This window comes from Chinchilla lanigera, unplaced genomic scaffold (assembly GCF_000276665.1).
Source record: "Chinchilla lanigera isolate Chin_1 unplaced genomic scaffold, ChiLan1.0 scaffold00039, whole genome shotgun sequence".
In the NCBI taxonomy this organism is placed as follows: Eukaryota; Metazoa; Chordata; class Mammalia; order Rodentia; family Chinchillidae; genus Chinchilla; species Chinchilla lanigera.
The window spans coordinates 4408450-4429061 of record NW_004955440.1 but is presented as its reverse complement, the minus strand read 5'-3'; the positions used below and the strand labels follow the sequence as shown (position 1 = coordinate 4429061).

Sequence of the window (20612 nt, the reverse complement as noted above, 5' to 3'; positions counted from 1 at the left end):
CTTTATATTTAAATGGTCACAACTAGAGACCATACTCATAAGTGAAATAAATCAAACATACATGTGCAAGCACCGCATTGTGTCACTAGTGTAAAACTTGAAAGAGTTAATTTAAACTCGGAGGTATGATAGACACTGTGAAATGATAGGAAACCACCGAAGAGTAAATGTGACATAGATTTTTTTGAAGTTTCCAAGGTAATGGTCTCAACAATCTTCTGGGAAAAACAAATGCCAATGGAACACTGGCAAGAGCCATACACGAGTCATGCTGACCATGGCTGTGTAGAAATTTCTTGGCTTCACATTTGAATGGGATATTCATATTCTGTGAGAATATTGAATGTCTCTTTCTATATACCTTTCTATCCAGGGAATATGGAAGTGACTAAAAATTGATGATAAACCAAGTCACATTTGCAAATTCTAGTAAGCCTCAATCTGGCTGCATCGGCTGTAATGTATTGAGTTTATTTTAATCAAATATAAGATTATTTCTTTTGGTCTCACCCACTTAGCTCTCAACAAATTCTCACCCACTTAGCTCTCAACAAATTCTGAAATAAAGGGTCTAGGATAAAGTCAGTTATAATAAAAAGAAAACTGCCAAATGTTGTAAGAAAAAACCTCTGGAGATTTTATGTTTAAGCCTTTTCTTCCTCTCCAGGTATTTCAATGAATGTCAACTGCAAAGTAAATTCTTGTAGCTATGCAAACACCCAAATAATACCTGGAGTGCCAGACAGGAGCACTTCTCTGCCAGGCCTCCATCATCAATCATCCAGAATCACACAGAAGCTAAATAACAAAAGTACAACCAGACTGCATTTTTAAATTCTCACTGGACATAAGACTGCTTCAGCTATGAAGAGGTCAGCAGATTCCCATCCAATGACTATGGCTGTCATCCCACAAACAATGAGGATGTTCATCGAGGCACTTAAAAACCTCAAAGGCTTCATGGAGCTAATATGAGCAAGCATTAATTCCTACTTTTCTCTCCATGGACATTGGGAGTATAGGTCAAAATCTGAAAATTAGTCCTTTTGCATGAATAAGCAATGAAGCTCTAAAACTGCTGTAACATAGTAGAGTTAATACCTCTGCAGCTACTGAAAAAGGCACAGCATATCTAATGATAGAAATTCCTTGCTACAAAGATGTATAATAGCATTTTATACCTGCTATGAAATAACAAAGCATGATAGTTGGGTCCTAATCAAAGTAATGATATTTCTGTTTCTTTACCTGGAGAATACAAGGAAGGAGTAAGCAATGTTTATTCTAATTCTCATTGTCATTTTCACTTTACAAAGGAATACTGGTTGCACAGCTCTGTAATCAGAACACTCTGGAAGGCTGAGGTAGGACAAGAGCAAGTTTGAGCAGTGTAAGAAGTTTGTGAGACTCTGTCTCCAAAAAAAAAAAATACCCTTTGTACAATTTCTACAAAGTATGATAAATGTGCATGATAAATAAAATAAGATTATAGCCTATTTTGGTTTTTTATAGACTATTTTGAAAGACGCATCACTGATTCACTTTTATGTAACTAACTTAACTCTCACAATATTGACAGTAAGTGGTAGCTTCTAGTATACCCTTTGACAGCTAAAGGAAAGGATACTTCCACAAATTAAATAGTTTCCCTGAGACCATTTAGCCAGTAAATTTTAAAGTTAATATTCTGAGTTGTGTGACTCTCAGAGCCCAGGTTTTAAACTTCTACAACTTACTTCTAACACCACACTCAACAGACTATTTCTGTGACTAGTTCAGTTTTTCTCCATATTAAGTAATTTCACAACACTAAGTAGATGATCTGCAGTTCAACTCAGTTTCCACATTACTTCCTTGTGGATAGTATCAAATCCAAGTTAGGGGCCCAGTCCCCAAAGACCCCTGCCAGTTAAGATGGCAAGCATAAGTTTTAGGCTGTCATCTGTGCTTCTGACAGATCAGTTATAAATTAAGATTTTCACAAGTCCTTAGGTTCCACAATTTCCCCAGATGGCTCAGGGAACTCAGGGAAATACTGCACTTCTATTTACAGGCTTGTTATATGGGATACCACACAGGATGTGGATGTCTAGTCAAATGGAAGAGATGCAGAAGATAAGGCATAGAGAATGGGTAAGGCTGCTCCATGCCCTCTCTGAGCACACAGCCTTCCCAATAACTCCATATGCTCAGCAGTTGGGAAGACATCTAAACAGCATATTTCAGAGATCTTTATAGAAGCTTCAGCACGTAAGTATTATTGATTTTTAACTTTATCACCTTCCCCTTCCCACTTCCCAGTAGAGGTACGGAAAGGTTGAAAGTCTCAAGCTTTTAGTCATGGTTTGGTCTCTCTGATGACAAACCTCCATGAAGGATCCAAAGGGAGTCAGCTAATGCGAACAAAAGACATTCTTTACACCCAAGGAAATTCCAAGGTACTTTGGGGCTCTGTATCAGAAGCCAGGACCAAATATCAAATGTTTGAAAAAAAGACTCTCCTCATACCCCCAATAGGTCAGGAAATTGCAAGGATTTCAGAATCACTGTGCCAAGAATTTGTAATGAAAGCCAAAATATATTTTTCTTATTAATAATCACAATATAATAAATGTGCTCTTATTTGCTCATGTTAATAAATTATGCAGGCCAGGAGTGGTGATGCATGCTTGTAATCCTAGCACTTGAGAGGCTGAGGCAGGAGGATCACCATGAGTTCAAGGCTAGCCTGGCCCATATAGTGAGTTCAAGTCCTGGCTGTTTTACATAGCAACACCACCCTGTCTCAGAGAGAGAGACAGCAAAAGAGAGAGAGAGAGAGACAGAGAAAGAGAAAGAGAAAGAGAGACACAGAGAGAGAGAGACACACAGAGAGACAGAGAGACAGAGAGACAGAGAGAGGAAGGAAGGAAGGAAGGAAGGAAGAAAAAGAAAGAAAGAAAGAAAGAGAGAGAGAAAGAAAGAAAGAAAGAAAGAAAGAAAGAAAGAAAGAAAGAAAGAAAGAAAGAAAGAAAGAAAGACAGGCAGGAAGGGGCATGTGTTACCACAATGAAAGCATTGCTTGGTAATATTCAAAGTAGTCACTATTGGTTTTAACTATTTACTGCTCCTCTCTCTGCTGTTATCACCCTCTTTTTAATTATACAATCATCTGCTTTCTAAAGGTAACCAGATAGTCATGGGTTAAAAATTTATATTTGCCTAATGATTATAGTGATTTAAGAGAAAGAAGGAAAAAAGAAAGGAAATGAGAAAAGAGAAAGGAAAAGTGGGGGGAGGAAGGAATTATTTTACTGAGTGTCAACCTGTGTGCATGCTAATATCCACCTTGAATACACTTTGCAATTTCCTTCTGTTCAATGGATTATTCAGCACCATAAGTCAAAACATTTCATCCCACACACCAGGAGTACTATCAATGGGGCTTCTCATGGCAGAACTGATTAGATATGCTCAATATTCTGCCAGGAGGCTGAATTCTTTTCAATCTCTGGGAGAAACATTCTAAATGTCACTTTTCTCATTGCCACGCACCTTGCATGTTTTTTAAATCACCCTTCATTTCCAGCAACCACTGTATCGGAAGCTCGGTGATCAAGGAAAGACATTATTGTTAAGTTTTGTCAATCTTGGCAACTTGTATTTAAAAATGGCTCTTTGGAAATGTTAATATTGTATCTAGAATTCGTTCTAGTTTAACATTACAAAAATGAAAAGATTTCATTTAGTGTGGGTTTTTTTCTAACCTTGATATCTTTATCAGTAGCATTTGTTAATAATATATGAAGGCATGTTACATATTGACTCCCAAACAAACGAATGAGACATATTTTGTATTAATTAATCAAAGATTATGCAGGAGATTTCTGTCTATTTGTCTGGACAAGCTAAAAAAGGAATCCAGAAAAATCTCTAGGTTCAGGGCACTGCATTTAGGGAATAATCAAATAATTTTCTTACACTATGGAGTATGTGTCCCCACATGAAGTGACTGCAGACCATTCTGTGCAATGTGTCCCTTGACTGCCTCATAACTACTGAAGGACAGGAAAGCCAGTATTTCTCTCCCTCTAAAAACCGACCTTTGTGGTGTGGCAATGTGTCTATCCGCCAATATAATACAGTGTCTCTGTGTGTAGTGGGTCATACCTTTCTCATCCTGACAGACGGCTTTCAGGATGCGATGTCCCATGCCACATTTTCCATGATCAGGGATACAGATTCCTTCTGATGCCAACCATCGATAACACACTGGGTCCTCACAAGGAACAGATTCCACCAAATGAGGGCAGTGGCCCTCAGGCCCTGTGGATTCCATAAGGACATGGCGCTGCCGCATCCTAAATCCTAAAAATAAGATAAAACAAAGGTTTCACAGGATTCCACTCTTATCCCACCAAGGCCAGGAACCAGCTCCTAGCAGAGAGATGAAACATTTTATGAATACTCACACCTCCAAAGCTTGCATTATCTTGATTTGTTTTAGTGTATGAGAAGTGGAAAAGAAAAGGAAAAATCGAAAAGGAGAATATAAACTCTTGTCTTCTAAGAGATTTCAACCTGCAAGTTGGAAAGGCCAGATATAATCAAATAAACCATAAATAGTATGTACCCAATGGTATAGACAGACTAGTGAAATACTTGAAGACTCACAAAAATTACCTTATTACAGAAAAATCTACATTGTCTTTTTGCTCTGTGTGGGGATTTTTTTTTTTTTTTTTGTCTTTTTTTAAACAAGGTCTTACTATGCAGTTGAGGTTGGTTTTGAATTTCCTTTGTAGCCCAGGCTGGCCTCGAACTCACAGAAATCCTTCTACATCAGCCTCCCCATGTGCTGGGATTACAGGGGTGCACCACCGTACCCAGCTTTGTTATTATTTTTCTCAGTCTTGTTACTCTGCATTAAGTGGAAATCTATCCGTAGTTTGGCACATTCCTGTTCCCTAACCAGTCAGAGCTCCCTCCTTTGAGATTCCTCTGAATTGCTTCACTGTTATCCACATCAGCCAGCTGAGTAAGGCAGTATCTCTTTAGACTGCATTCTCTACCCTGGATAAAGATGGGGACCTGAAAATGAACTAGTAATTAAACTTTTAAAACAATCTACAATAAGACAAGGGAAAATGTCCACAAGCCAGAGAACTATGGGCCTATGAAGCCATAAACTCAACATCGATAGACGCAAAGCAGGTACACGTTGGAGGAAATGGATCAACCGTGAAAGCATGGACAGAAATGAGAATTTCTGGAAGTTGCAGGATGGAGGCTTGCTCTAAAAAGCTTGGCTATTATTCAGTTTCTGTTCACTGTTCTTGTGACAGAATGTGGACCCTTTCAATTTTGTCCAAGACACCAGCAATGTATGTTTTACTATTAAATAGAATCTATCAGGCCAGGGATATAACTCAGAGGTACTGTGCCTGCCTGGTAAGCATGGGGTCATGAGTTTGAACCCTAGTACAAGAAATAAAATAAAATAAAATAAATAAAATAAAATAAAATAAATCTGTCCGTTAGTGAGCAGTACAAACAAATTTACATGTGAAAAACAAAAGTGACCCCCAAAAAAAGAGTGAATGACTAGAACCAGCTAAAACCCGTCGGTCCTGATTTTTAATTTTGGCTCTCATGATATCCCATCACTTTTAAAAGCTATGTACAGCTCCCACTGATCCCATGCCTTATTTTCTATTGTTTATCCACCAAATTCAGTTAACCAATTTAATTCCTTCAATTTCTATTTTTTAAACAAATTCAACTTAAATCTCATGCATACATAATGTTTTAAGGAACTATTATTTATTCCTTAGGGTAGGTTAAAAGAAAAGAATTTATCAGGAATATCGAGAACATTCAATTCATAAAATGAGAGTTAGCTATCTTTCACCCTTCCCACAAGGGAAGGAGAAGGAAAAGTGAGTAAGTGGAAAGGTGACAAAGCCAGGCTCATGTCTCTCAATTTTGTCAGACTATTAGGGAAGGCACAAAGCTCCAAGTGAACAGAGAAATACCGGGAGCCTAGCGTATTGTGGACATGTGGTTTCAGGACACAAGAGGGAACTGAGCTTGCTTGCAATAGTACAAAGCTAGGAAGGAATTGTAGATAAAGTCAAAAGTACTTGACTTTATTTGAATTTTTGTGATCCCAGCATAACCCAGAGCCTATCTTTAAAAGAAATACTTAGCTTCTTCCTTTTAGGACCAACTACCCATAAATAGGCATCATGCAGGAAAACGTGATGACATTTTCATGGCATTGAAAATACTAAGTTCAGGGCAACTGAAAAAAAAAGGTAACTACTTCACTGCTTCATACCTCCAAGTCCACACTATTAACTGGCAAAAATAAAATATACATACAGAAAGCCTCAGTTAACTTCTTATTTCTCCTTCAGAAGAGGTACAGGGAACATACTAGGCTCTGAACAAACTCAGTGAATATAAAACCACCATGACCTCTAAGCTCTTGTCGCCACACAACTCAATGACTTCTATTTTCAGGTATAACAATGTATGGCAGTTATTTATTATCTTTTGTTTCTGCTTGCTTAGTTTTTGTCTGTGAGCAAGGTATACCACGGGATCTCATGATTTACATTGTTTGACAACAAGCTCAGAGTCAAGCATAGAAACTTAGCAGTCTCTACTGAGGGAATCTGGGCATCCTATTCCTGGAGCTTAATGCCATTGAGGGGCATGTGCAGTTTTCCTCTATAAATCACACTGCACTCATCCTGCCATAAATCTACAGATTACATCTCCTCCTCAGTTAATAAATTCTTTCAGTCTTCCATTTGCGCTGCCCTTGTCCTGACTCTAAGTAGGGTCAAATCATCGCACAAGCTCAGCATAAAACAAAAACCTTAGGTTCTCTCTTTAGTACTCAGCTTTAATCACACATTGGTATTCATGCCTACAATAGACATCAGGCTTCCCTGCGTGTTCTTTTCTCAAAAATATACGACAAAGTCAACCATGGCTGAGCCAGGAATCTACTCCATTCATTCACTGATTATATTTAAACAAGTATCATTCAACAAATAATAACTTCCATGTGTAGACTGCTGTCCTGTAGAGTGGGAGCCCCAGGAAGGATATGAAAACATGTCTCTATTTTTTGCAGAGCATATAATCCAAAAAGGGAAAAGGGTGAACCTAGTAAGTATTTACCCTATACTAAAACTGGGTCAGCCACTTTACATATATTACTTTCAAATAATAAGCCTCCAAAGGATAAGTTATAGTCCCATTTTTAATATGAGAAAACTGGGACTATACTATACTTTATCAAAGACACATCACTGATGACACACTGGGTAGGACACGCAGCAGAAGAGCGTCTCATCAAACAGGGTCAGAGCTACCACCTGTGCAGGCTGTGTGCTAGCACTCCCTTCATACAGTGAATCCAAAGGTACCACACATGGATCACTCCCTTGCACTGAGGCTGAACAGACTGGATAATGGAATACTGAGTAAGCAGTAGAGACCTATAATAATCACTTCCTGACTTCACCTTTACTGAAACTAATGTTCATAGAGTTTTGTTTCTCTGTGTGACTCCAAGATTTGTGTTTTAGGATATAATTCTACTGGAGATAATGAGAAAGAAGTGAATAATGGTTTGGGGAGAAAATTAACAGAGGCAGGAAAGGGGTCAATGATTTTTTAATGAAACCATGGATGAATTACAGGAGGCTTGAGGAGGAGTACGTAGTCTGCAGACTCTACTTTTGCTGTGTTACTGGAGTAGAAGTATCCATGGGAGCTTCTGAAGCATTCTCCATGGGTAACTAACAGTGTTTCTCTGCACTGGCTATAATGGGACAGACTTGAAGAAATAACCAGCAGATTAAACAAAAGAAGAGAGAAGCTTATTCCATTTTAAGCATTCTATTTGCTCTTGGTCTCTGGTGGCTCTGAATGTTGGATAACAAATCTAAGTCAAAGAACCTGAGTAGATTGAATGTTTGATTCCATCTCTTTAGGTATCAACTGCCACTCCTATAGGTAGGCATCTTAGAGTGTCACTTTAGTTATCAGCCTGTCATGAACACATACAAGAAGAATCATTGATTGGCTGATGTCAGCATAAAAACTTTAAAAACTAGATGCAAGAAGTAGACACAGTCTGCTAACAGCTCCAGTATGCACCAATACAGGAAAAAAAATTTTTTTCTCTTAGTATACATATTATTTGGAATAATATTAAATGATGCTATAGATTTCTCATTAAAAGTGGAGTCTATCCAGCAGTCAACGATAGAAAATGGAAATTTTCAATATTTTATTATATAAGATCTAGGACACATCAGTATTTTCTCACTCTAGCATTATCAAAATTAACTTGTCTCAGAACATAAAAGATTGTCTTCAAAAGTAGGCATGACTTCATAGTTTCAAAATGTCTTTTCCCCTGTGGAGATCTTTAGTATGTCTCTGGTGCCATGATTGAGGAGATATTGTATTGAGGAGAAAATGCATTATGGCTTAGATCTGAAATGTCCCACAAAAGCTCATGTGTTAAAAGCTTGGTCTCTACTGCAGCTTCTTTCAGAGGTAGGCAGTTTGAAGGTGACTAGAACATGAAGGCTCTGATCATCAGTGGGGTAACCCACTGATGAATGTATAAGTTGATGGCATTCATTGGGAGGTAATAGAAACTTAAGAGGTGGGATATGGTGGGAGTATGTGGGTCACTGGGATGAATCCTTGAGACCTATATATAGTCCCAGCTCCCTCCTCTTGCTTTCTGGCCATCATAAGGGAAGTATCTTTGTTCCTTGTTATCTTACTGCCTTGCAGTGGGTCAAAAGCAGTGGAGCCAGGCAGGTATAGAAATTTCTGAAAATGTGAGTCAAAATAAGCCTTTCCACCTTTGAGTTAATTTTCCCATGCATTTTGTCACAAGCAGTAGAAGGCTGAGTAATGTACAAGGAATCCCTGAAGTTCTATCACATAGTGAAATAGCTAATGTGATACCATACAGGGAAAACTGCAAAATTCCTTTTTGAATTTCTCGCCTTTCTATAATTTGTTTGAAAGGGACAAGGGTTTTTGATAAATCTATGTTGAAGTATCAAGAAGAATTTTTAATGCATCACAACTATGTACAGAGTTTATCCATCAACATTTTCTAAGCGAATTTTCTTCCATATTTCTCTAATTACAATGATCTGCAAATATCTCAAAGATAATAATAAATGATACAGCCTAATCTAATTTACATTCCTCTAAAAGGTATCCTAGCTTCATTCGACAAGCAACAATCTGCCAAGCACTGTTCCTCTGTGGGCCTGTCGTGGATGGGATGGAAGGGTGCAAAGCCTGTGAATGTCCACCGATTTCCTATTGTATTCTGAGCTGGTGACAGCCACAAACCTTAGATGATGACTGATGTAGAGGTGTTTGACTAATATTAATAGTCACAGCAAGATCACTGCTGTTATACCTAATTTCTTCTATTAGGTAACAAAATATTTCCTACATTTCCTACTGCCCTATTCTTTCTATTACTTTTTTATGTACACAAAGAGAACATACTAAAGCAATAGTATGGCGAATGGAAAAAATGTTAGGAAGGGGACAAAGAGAATGACCTCCAACTTTCTACACTTTTCTGTGTGCGTGTGTGTGTGTGTGTGTGTGTGTGTGTGTGTGTGTGCATTCTTTTGTCATTGAAAGAGTATAAAATGGCTAGGGCTGTCTGGATGTCTTAGATTACTGCTAGTGGGTTCATTGTACTTCTTTAGAGTAGAGAACTCAAATGTGAAACTAAACACCCTGTTGATATCCCAGAGTCTTGCAATGTTTAATGTATTAGCCTATGTACACCAGCCTCAGTGGAATTCTAAACTATATTCAGCTTGTCCCACTCAGTGATTCTGGCAAAACCCAGGGCAATGTCATGAGAAAAAACAGAGAATGAGGAGGTCTCAGACCTCATGCTCACAAATCACTGGAAATAACAAGATTTGCTTACCATCTTCATAACATGCTTGGACTCCTTGTAGGTACAGAATTATTTCCCTAGAGGGAAAACTCTACTTTCATTAGTCCCAAGAGAGATTATAGGCAGGTGGTGTTTCCAGGTTTAACAAGACTTTAAAAACTAAAATTCTCCTTTTTTAAGGAAGCATTTTAAAATAGGAAAGTCCTAGACCTGAATAACAATCATCTTACTCTTCTCTTTGCTGGTATGAAAGCATTGAGCTGGGGGAAAAAGATCTCAGAAAAAGTGTGGAGCTTTGAAATATGAGGAGTGTCTTAGTTACTTTAATATTCAAAACCCACGAGTTAAATTAGGAAAGATTTATTTTAGCTCATACTTGTTGAGGCTTCAGTCCATGGTCGACTGGTCCTAAGGCAGGGCTGCATGGCAGAGGGGCATGGCAAGGGAGAAATGTTGCATGGCAAGGCAGGCAGGAAGCAGCATCTTTGCCTTTATATTTTATCTTTTCCTTGATAATCCATCCAGGCTACAAGCCTACTGATTGTGCCATCCATACTGAGGGTGGGCCTTCCCCTTATGCACACCTGCAGCTATGCTAAACCAGTCAGTGGACTAATTTAGTAACCACAAAGCCTCAACCCATATTCAGATACCGTAGGTCCAGCCAACTCCTAAAAACCCCATCTATGAACATATGAGACTTTCAGAGGACATCTATATACAAGCCATAACAGAGGCTTGCAGCTTCTTCCGGCTGTAATCACTTAATGCTGAGGGCCACTTGTTTGGTCTCAGTATGGGGCTATAAAACAGGCACTGATTCATTTAGGGACCTGTTGGTCTGTGGAATGCCCACACCTTCGGAAAAGAACTTCTAGTGTCTCTATTCTTACCTTCAGTCCCAAAACCTAGGCATCTGAAGAAACTCTCATTTGGAGCAAAACACACCTATCCTAGTAACCTGCTGCTCTGAAGTTATTCCCGGCACCTATCCCCTACTCTGTCTCCCAAAGTAGTCTCCTCGCCCTTTTCTGCCAATGACCCTAAACTGGACTCATCCTAGCCTCAGAGTTGGTCTCCTGTAGTAGCTCCAGGATTTTCTGTCAAGGTTAGTGACTCACTGTAACTAGCTGTTACACTATAAGTAAATGATTTCTTTTCTCAGGGCTGGACTTGAAACTCAGTCCAAATGTCTTGAGACTTAAGGAGAAAATCAACTAAGAAAGCCCAATGTGTGGTGGGCAGTGGAGAAAGGGGGGTTCCAGGTGCCCTGGGTTGGTTTGCCATTACTAAATCACCATTGTATTTGGGATAAATTGCTTCAGTTCTCTCCACTTTAGTATTGGTATTTTATAATGGGCTGTATCCCCACTGAGCCCAAATGCTGATGCAAAGATAGGAGTGTATTACTTTCCCACGGCTGCCATAGCAAAGTACCAAAACCTGAATGGTTTAAAATGACAAAATATATTCACAGTTGTATGGTCTGGAGTCCCAAAATCAAGGCATCACTGGGGCCATGTTCCTTCTGAATTCTCTAGGGAAGGGTCAGTCCCATACCTCCTTCCTCTCTTCTGGTGCTTGCCAGCTACCTCTGGCATCCCTTGGCTTTAAAAGGTTTCACTTCCAGTGTCTGCCTCAATTTCAAATGTCATTCTTTGGCCTCCTGCATCTGTGTCCTTACATGGCACTCTCCTCTCCGAGCAGGTTTCTGTATCCAAATGTCGCTCTTCTCATTAGGAGTCTAGTGATTACAAGGCCTATTCCACTTTAGAATGACCCCATCTTAATTACTTCTGCAATGACCTTATGTCCAAAAACTGTTGCAGTCATACATTTCAATGGTTAGGATTTGAACATATCTTTAGGGGGACATGATTCCCATGTACAACAGGTGATATCTACTAAACGATGGGTAAGAGTGTGTTTTCAGGAGTTCAGATACAGTAGGGGACTACAAGCCAATGAAGAGAAAGTTTTGCATAAAGCATCCTGTGAGAATAGGGTAAATGATGGGAGGGGTCATGAAGTTGACTTTCTTCTGACTTCCAGGGACCAGCTTGAATTATGTGGAAAAGCAAGACTGAGACAAAAGCAAAAAGAAATTTTTTTCACAGTTTTGGGGAAAATTTGCACAAAGACCAAAACACTATATAGAAACAGGATAAGGAACATTCACTGAATTTTAAGGAAGAGAACCTATGGATCAGAACAAAGGGGAAAAAGCATCTAAGAAACACTTCCAAGTCTGGCCCCCACAATTGCCTCTGAATTCCCATAGTATTGGTAAGGAAGCCTCCTGCCACTTCTCAGTCTGTGAGGCTTGTGTGAAGCTGAACTTTTCTGATTCCCAGAGGAGTAATATGCCTAGGACCTGGTTACTTCAAGCCCTGTCTCCTGGTCATAGTGGCTGGTTCTGGGATGAGCACATGACACAAAGCAGGCAAAGAGATTAAATTCCAGAACTCTTTCTGGAACTATTAATGAAGACAATTTGCACCAATTATTATATAAAATGGAAATTACTAGAAGTCTTCACTCTATGAAGAGGGTTTGCTGTAAATTCAGCCTATTACAGAGAAAAATAGAATGGAGAGATAGACAACTGTCCAGATAGGAAAAGGCTCAGACCTATTGGCCTTCATTATACTGTTAGAGGTAGCCCAGCTTTCCCTTCTATTCTCACCTAGAAGAGATAGTAAACTCTCTCCTTTGGGTTTAAAACAGAATGGACTGTGTTTCTATCAGTGATGTCTAAAAGTCAAAAAAAGTAAGGCCCAACTGACCATTGTTGGTTCTACAACTTTGAAAGCAATGGAATGCAGTATGCAATGAAGCAAAGTTGTACCTCTGTGGATAACCATGGACAAAGTGGCTCAGGAGCCCTGGACTGACCTTACATGATTTTCTAGACAGTGACCTTAAACAGGTGCAACACAGATAAACATTGGGAGGGTAGTTCTAAGAAAATATAAGCCACCCTGGGTAGTCCCATAAGCAACTCAAAGGACTTATAAGTTAGATAGATAGATAATAAGATAGATAGAGAGATAGATGATAGATAGATAGATAGATGATAGACAATAGATAGATGATAGATAGATAATAGATAGGTGATAGATAGATGATAGAAATCAATAGATAGATAGATAGATAGATAGATAGATAGATAGATAGATTGATCAATCACAAAGCCACTCTGAGTATTCTGAGTATTAGTGGAAATCTCCTTGTAGTCATAAACTGAGGTGGCCTGGGAAGCATTCTGGTTATGTGTCAAATACAGGACCAGGAGGAGCCCCACCACTATTTCACCAGACAATACTAGAAACTTTTATGGTTTGATAAAGAATGAAAGTGAGCTTCTTCCTGCTCAAGATTCAAAATTTCATCTTCTTCCTCTGCCTTAAAATGATATAAGTCAGAATAAGGGAAAAGCTTAGGGATGTGGACTGTGCAACTGGGAGTAGAAGTGTGCCTGTGGATGCTCAGGGGCGATGGAAAGTGGGCTTTCAAGCGCCTGTGGCACTGAGCTGTGTGCAGGGAGGAGGGACACCAGGACTGCAGCACTCCTCACTCACCCACACGTTCTTTCCTTGCATGCAAAGTAATTAGGATTACAGCCTAGCAAATGCAACCGCAGCCTTAACAGCAACATTACGACGAGTCCTTGGTGCTCATTTCTCCTAGGAAAGGGAAAATGTCTTCTAAGGGCTAGCATTTAAGGGAACACAATATCCAAAGAAACTGAAGAGTCAACAAATGAGCTATCTCTAAAAATGAATTTTTGAGGACAGAGATGTGCAATTTAACCACAAATGACAGAAAACTACACTAAAAGGCTCCCAAAACAAAGCAGGCACAGACAGTTTGAAGATTTCACTTCAAGCTTTATGGCAATATCAGAAAGCGAACAACATACACAACACCCCCTTAAAAATCAAAAATATAACCTCAAACATTAAATGTGGAAATCTAAAAATGAAAGAAATCAATAACGAGAACAGGTTCAAAGGTAATTACAGAAGCCATGTCTAATGTCCTCACTATAACCATTATATGTATGTAAAAACATTAAGGTACATCAAATTGAATTACAATCACTTCACCGGTGATTGGCCTGACTGGAAAGTCACTCAAGGTCAGGTCCTGTGCTCCGCTGAAATGTTCCCACTTGCCTCCCTAACAACTGAATGCTGTCAGGCTTGAGCTGGTTATCTAAATTTTATAAACAAATATTGTCTTAGACAGGCTTAATCAGCTACTTAGCTGGCAGAACAAATGTGTGTACTCTGAAAGTAAATGAAGTCCACACAGCAAGGCACTCACCTTTTCTCCCCTGAGGATCACGGCAGTTTTCATGGATGCACAGGCCCCAGGGTGACCAGGAAGATACTATGCAGTCCGTGGAGCAAGGGACACTGCAGAGCTGAGAGGCCGAAGGGGCAGGTCCCAAGCATAATGCATTTTCCACAGGTCTAGACACTGGAGGACAAAAAATAATGGTCCACGTCACATTCTCTGGACATCCCTGGCATTGTTCCTATCGTTATGTGTATCTGTATCAGTTTCATGGTTGAGAGGCGTATATGCAGACAAGACACCAACACCTTCCCACACACATCGCGTAGTTCCCTGTTATTAATTAGCATTGATGGTGAGGAAAGGAAGAGGACATGCACTTGAAGATCCTGCATTGCTGACTCCTCCCAGGAAATCCAAGAGAGAACTGGAAATATCGCAGGTACAAATTATCTAGAGATATGACTTAAAACAAAATTAAGTGCCTTTGTGAAATTTCAAGATGAGTCTATCTCGACTATATAAACGATGAGGTTGCGGTGAAAAAATCAAATTCAAACCCCTGAGGTGGAGTGTTTAGCATAACCAATCTACTGCTGTGGCTCCCCAGAGGGGTGGAGCTGGTAAAGACACAAAAGAAAAATGGTTCTTATAATAAGAAGAAAAATCAAGCTCTGTGACTACAGGCCGGGCCACTGGAAATCAGTTTCACTATTGAGGCCACACAGAGGCCCAGGGCTCCTCCAAGGAAGGGAAAAGGGATGAAGCCAGGAGCTTTCAGTTCTTCCAGCTGTGCATCTGCACCCACACAAGCCACAGCTGGGCTCCTTCAGAACGCAGTGACTGTCTTTCAGTGGTGTTCACAAGATCGTCTGCGTGCAGGTTCGCCCTGGGCATCCTGACAATACACGGATAAAGGGCAAAAGAAGATTCAGGTCTTTGTGGATGTTATCACACAAAAAAGCCTGGGGTGGCAATATCTAAAAATGACACATTAAAAGAACAGCCAAATGCATAACTAATTAATCTTGTATAGAGTGATCCCATGCTAAGAAGATTCTGGAATAGTTCAGAGTTTCTAGGCAAATGGTTTTAAGATCTGTCTTAAGGGATGGCTTCTGCTATTGTCTAAATGTTTCTTATATGTCATTTCTGTCCATTGGACAGATTAGAAATGCCTCAGAAGTGGAAACTGGTGTGAGAGGATTGGGTGGTGGGTCACACCATCTGCTTTGCTTCCTGTCCCTTTCCATGTGTGTAAGTGTCAAATCTGGTAAAGGTGGTAATCAATCACAGCTCTGACCAACAGAACACTGAAAACCAGCACAACAGCAAATTCAAAAAATACTGTCATAAAAGGTTGCAAACTGTAGGGTGAGAAGGTGTTTCTAAGGAACAAGGAGGGAGCCTGAATTGCTTATGAAAGTCAGAGGGGAAAAAAAGATTGTGAAGAACAAGAATAATAAGGCTTTGTTTGCAATTAATTCTTTTTCAGTTTACCGAAAGGATTTGACCTGGCTTAAAATGAAAGGCAAGGGCAAAGCAAGATTGCCAATGCAAATGTTAAAGTTTGCATGCCATGAGGAGAGGACAGGGAAGGAGGAGAGGACAGACAGGAGGACAAAGCAAAAGGGGGTTACCCAGGGAAGCTGATAAAGCAGAATGTGCTGAAAACAACAATGGGACTTGCAGGCTGAGGTGACTGTAACTGGGGAGGTGGGTAGGAGATGGGGGAGCCATGAGTAAGGAAGGACTTCCAAAAGGGGGAAGAATGTGTGATTACCTCCTTGGGAGTAGAAAAATAGGCCAAATAATACAGTCACTTGTTGAGTAATTCATACGCTTATTTCAAACCACTGAACACCATCTATCTCAGGTATTTTGGGGGGATGTGTCTGAGCATAGTATAAGCGGAAAGATGCAAAGCTGAATATCCTACAGTGGAAGTGTGTTTGGGTTCATTTCAAACTAAACATTCAGCTCCAAAAACAAGTTTGATGATGATAAAAAAGGAATTGAGGGCATGGCAGTTGATTAATCTATAATTTATTATGCATGCCAAGCACTGGTATAATCAACTTAAAGCCATTAATTCATTTAAACTGTATGATCTTTGAGTTCAATATTATTTTCTCTACTTCTAAAATGAAGAAACTGAAGCACAAAAATGGCAGTTTGCTTATCCTCATCTCCAGTTATCCAACAGTGGGGCTAGGATTTGGATGTGGGCAGTCTGGCTTCAGAATCTGTGCTCTTAAGCACTGCACGGTGTGTTTCCCTCACTGGTCAGTTAATCCACATTGCTTCAGGGCCTGCCACATGAAGGACAGTTCTCTGAGTGACCCAGATTTCTGTACTCTCTCAGTGGTAGCTCTTGAGAATAACTAGAATATGCTAAAATACAACATCCTGAGATACAAGGGAACTAGAGTGAACAGGTCAGACTCTATCTCAGCCCTCCTAGAACATGACGCTCTTTAACACTTTAGCTCAGCAAGTCTTGTATCACCCAAGACATAAAACCCATGGTGGCCACTTTTTGGTACCTTTGCAAGTGGGGTATGCATAGTCAAGAATGCATCCAGATGGGTAGCTTTCTGAAACTTAGGTGAGGAGCTTATAATGAATCTTAAGCTGCTTTGTTGCTTGCTGTTTACCTATAAGTAATAAAACTGTTTCCTATGTGTTGTATATCAATGAGTTCCGTCTCACTGCACCCATGCAGATTGGCAACCAATGTACGCTGACCTGCTTTACATCAGGTGTTAGCACTGTACTAGCTGTTGAAGCCACAGCAGTGGGCAAAACAGACAACAGTGAGTAAAACTTCCATCATGGACCCTATAAGCGTGTATGAGATGATGTTAATCAGATATGAGTCCACCGATCTCACCAAGATGGAAAGTGTCCTGCTGCCCCTTATTCCCTTGTGTCGGCTCTCTCCTTTCAGCACCAAAGTGGAATGATCAACCATAAGAAGAAGCCCCAAACATCTCAGATCCAAGACTCAGCAGGCAACTGCTGTCATACTCTCTGCACTTCAGGTCAGACCCTACAAGTGAAGCCGTTCAGTCCACAAGAGAGCAAAGCCCAGACACACCGCTGGCTCGTATGAAACCACATTTGAAGCTCCCAGAATGTGTGTGCAGGACAATTCCAGGTGGCAGTGTACCTGGAGAGAGATTGCGGGGACATGTCCTAAGAGCTGCCCTTGTCAAGGATATGGTGTCTGCACAGTTATTGTGCTTATTTGGCTTATTTTTGTGGACTGTTAAGAAATATTGGGAGCGATGGAGTTAAGTCTTTCAAGTTCCCCTTTGATAAATACTTACCCGTGTATTAGTACACTGTTGGACACTAGAGCTAGCGGTATTCATAGGATTTGAAAGTAGGGAGGGACACCATGTGTGGGAAAGAACAGAGAGGTGTTTCCCAATTACTACTAAGTGACATATTAGAGACGCAGCTGGTGGGGAGGCCATTTGTCAGAGTAGTCACGTCTCTTCAGCACCTGCTGCTTTGATGGACACTGGATCTTAATCCATATCAATAAATTCTACCAGTCCCAAGTGACATGTCTAAGATGCTTCATTCAGGTACTGAATCAATGCTCCTGGGTCAACCTATCTCTATCACAGACCCGCCACCCTCACCTCAGTCTACACTTGCTCTAGAAATAAATCATGCTTCAGTCTCAAAGCACTTACCAGCCTCAGAACACTTAGGGAGTCATTTTCCCAAGAAGAATGAACACAGGATGTTTCTACACTATTGACTGTTAGCACTGAAAGGGAGCTTTAGAGCTATTAGCTTATCTTATCAATTTTACTGAAACGCTAAGCTGCAAAGACTTCAGGTAGTTCTTCTGAGCTGACTCTGTAAGTTCAGAGCAGAGCAAGCCCTGAGCCATCTCGGTTTTTCGTCCATAAAATAAAGGTATCAGACAGGACAGAAGAGGTCATTTGTATCAAAAATATTCTGCTTATGAATCACAGTGGGCACATCTGGAGGTAGCCTGTTATAGGACAGATCCAAGTTACCTAAGAATTGTTCAGGCCAAATTTTAATCATTTAAACAAAATCCAACTCCTTCCCCTCCTTTATTACGAATGCAAAACTCCAACCTTCCCAAATCTGTCCACCAAGGAGATAGACCAAAAATGTTCACTGCATTGGGTAATTACTTGCTTCTTTTATTCATAGCTATTTATATGTTGATAAAACTATGTCAGTGGTGGATAGGACAGGGATTTTCCTTGGGCCACCTGGAATAGGAAGATTACGCAGTTTACTCTTTACTGAGCCTCCATTTCTTCTTGGAAAAACTCCAGCCATAATATTGGCACTGAGAATGGCTGATTTTCTATACAACTGCATTCCTTTTTCTAACACTGCTACCTTTCTGTGATTTTATTCTTATTCCTTTTCTAACACAGTGAAACCCTGCTCTGATCAGTATACCTCTTCAGGGCAGATCTGCATTTGTCTACCTTTCAGCTGCTGATTTTTCTGACTGTGTCACCTTGAACACTTCTGCCATCCCTGCACTGACTAGCTGCTCAGCCAGATAAGTAATTATTTAAGGGCTACATGTTCCTTAGGATTTGTAGGCAGCTATGTCAGATTCCATAGAGACTTCTCATAGACACAAAGTATTAAAGTACCAAGTACCTAAACTTGGATTATACAAATCACTCTGTGGTATCATCTTTTTAAGTGGTAAGGAATACATTATAATATTATGTGACTGCTCATATGAAGTAGCAATTAATATTTTTGATATTTTGGTGCCAAACCTGAAATTTTCCATTCGCACTATGAAAGATTAAATTGACCCATGTTATAAGATATGTTGAAGTCTGCTAATAATGATTACAAAGTTGCCTTAAATAATGAATGACTCAATGAACAGAATATTAATTAACAAGGGGAAAAATATGCTGTGAAGGTGATGTTAAAAATATACACTGCTCTTAACTCTAGAAATGAACAAAATTTTCCTTAAAGCAGGATGATTTCAGACAAGCATACAAATTCAAAGAAAATGAATTGCAATTAAAAAGAAAACTATCCCTTTCAGTCATTAGTATGTGACTGCTACTGTAAAGAAAAATAAGTACCTTCATGTTTTATTCTTTAAAATTAAAACAAGCTTTACTTCAAACTAATTTGAATTCATATACAAACAAGTTAAATTGCCAAAGATTCATTAACAGAATATAATCCCCTACCTCTACTGATGGACAGTTTGTAAGCTCTCAATTGTATATACTTTCTAACTTCTCAAAAAGAAATTTAAATAAAATTGAACAATAGTATTACTTACTTGTAATTAATACCGATGTATCCCTTTTTAATTTATAAACAATTTTCTTTTTTTATTTTAAAGATAAAAGAATGAAAACATATTAACAAACACACATACATTCACAAAATAACACAAAAACAATAGAAGCAATACAGAATTTCAGACAAGGTGATAGGAAATTAAAAAAACAATTTTCTTAAAGTAAAAAGAGTAGTTACAGGAGTCGATGGCACTGTCGTACTTTTTAATATATCAACTATTAGACGAACAATCAAGTCAGTACTTCAAAATCAGAAAGGCATATAAATAATTGTGTCATGGCATAATGGAACTCACACTCCCTTCAGGAGAGAAATATCTTCAAGATAGTAGTGGAATTAAGGCAGAGGATACTTATTTTTTCTCTAGCAATTTAAAACAAGTAGAGATGAAAAGAAAATAAAAGTGATGCCACTCCTTGGGACCCCGCAAACATGAATTAGTTTACCTGCTTTCCACATTAGGGCACTCAAGTAATCCCACAAAAAAAATCTAACTTCGATGGATTTTATATGAGATATTAGATTTCCTGAATAACATCGACCTCCCCAAAGAAGTTAGACAAAGATGTTATATTCATTTCAATTTTCCAAATTAAATTCCAGGCACTGTAAACCGCAAAGGAAAACCTCACTCAAGTGCTCAAGATGCCCTCATTCTATGGGTGCTCCAAGAAGTAGAAATTGCTCAAATTTAATTCAAAACTAATGAAAGAGCCTACTTATGTAAAAATGCTGCTTTCTAAATGATTTTTGAGAAACAATATTGCTTCTGACATATTCATTTACAGACTACACTGACTTGGCAGAAACTCAATCCACCTACTGCTAAAATAAATAGGCCTTTTCTACAGACTGAAGGTGTCAAATGGTTGAAGGGGAAAGATAAATAATATTACAACTTTACCCATAAAGCTATTTTCCTTCAAGAAGTTTCATGCGTCATTTCAATTGCATTTTGCCATTAAGATTTGCAAAGTAATCTATCAATTTTTTTAACTTAGTAGAT

General features: G+C 39.3%; 1 protein-coding gene across 1 annotated transcript in view; it reads right to left on the bottom strand.

The window, feature by feature from the left end:
• Nucleotides 1–20612, bottom strand: part of Thsd7b (thrombospondin, type I, domain containing 7B) — a 780466-nt gene that overhangs the window by 405901 nt on the left and 353953 nt on the right. The window contains exons 6-7 of the mRNA XM_013517433.1: nt 14285–14440; nt 4150–4347 (exon numbers count right to left, since the gene is read on the bottom strand). Of these exons, the coding sequence (XP_013372887.1) occupies nt 4150–4347; nt 14285–14440 (354 nt within the window). The remainder of the gene's footprint in view (nt 1–4149; nt 4348–14284; nt 14441–20612) is intronic.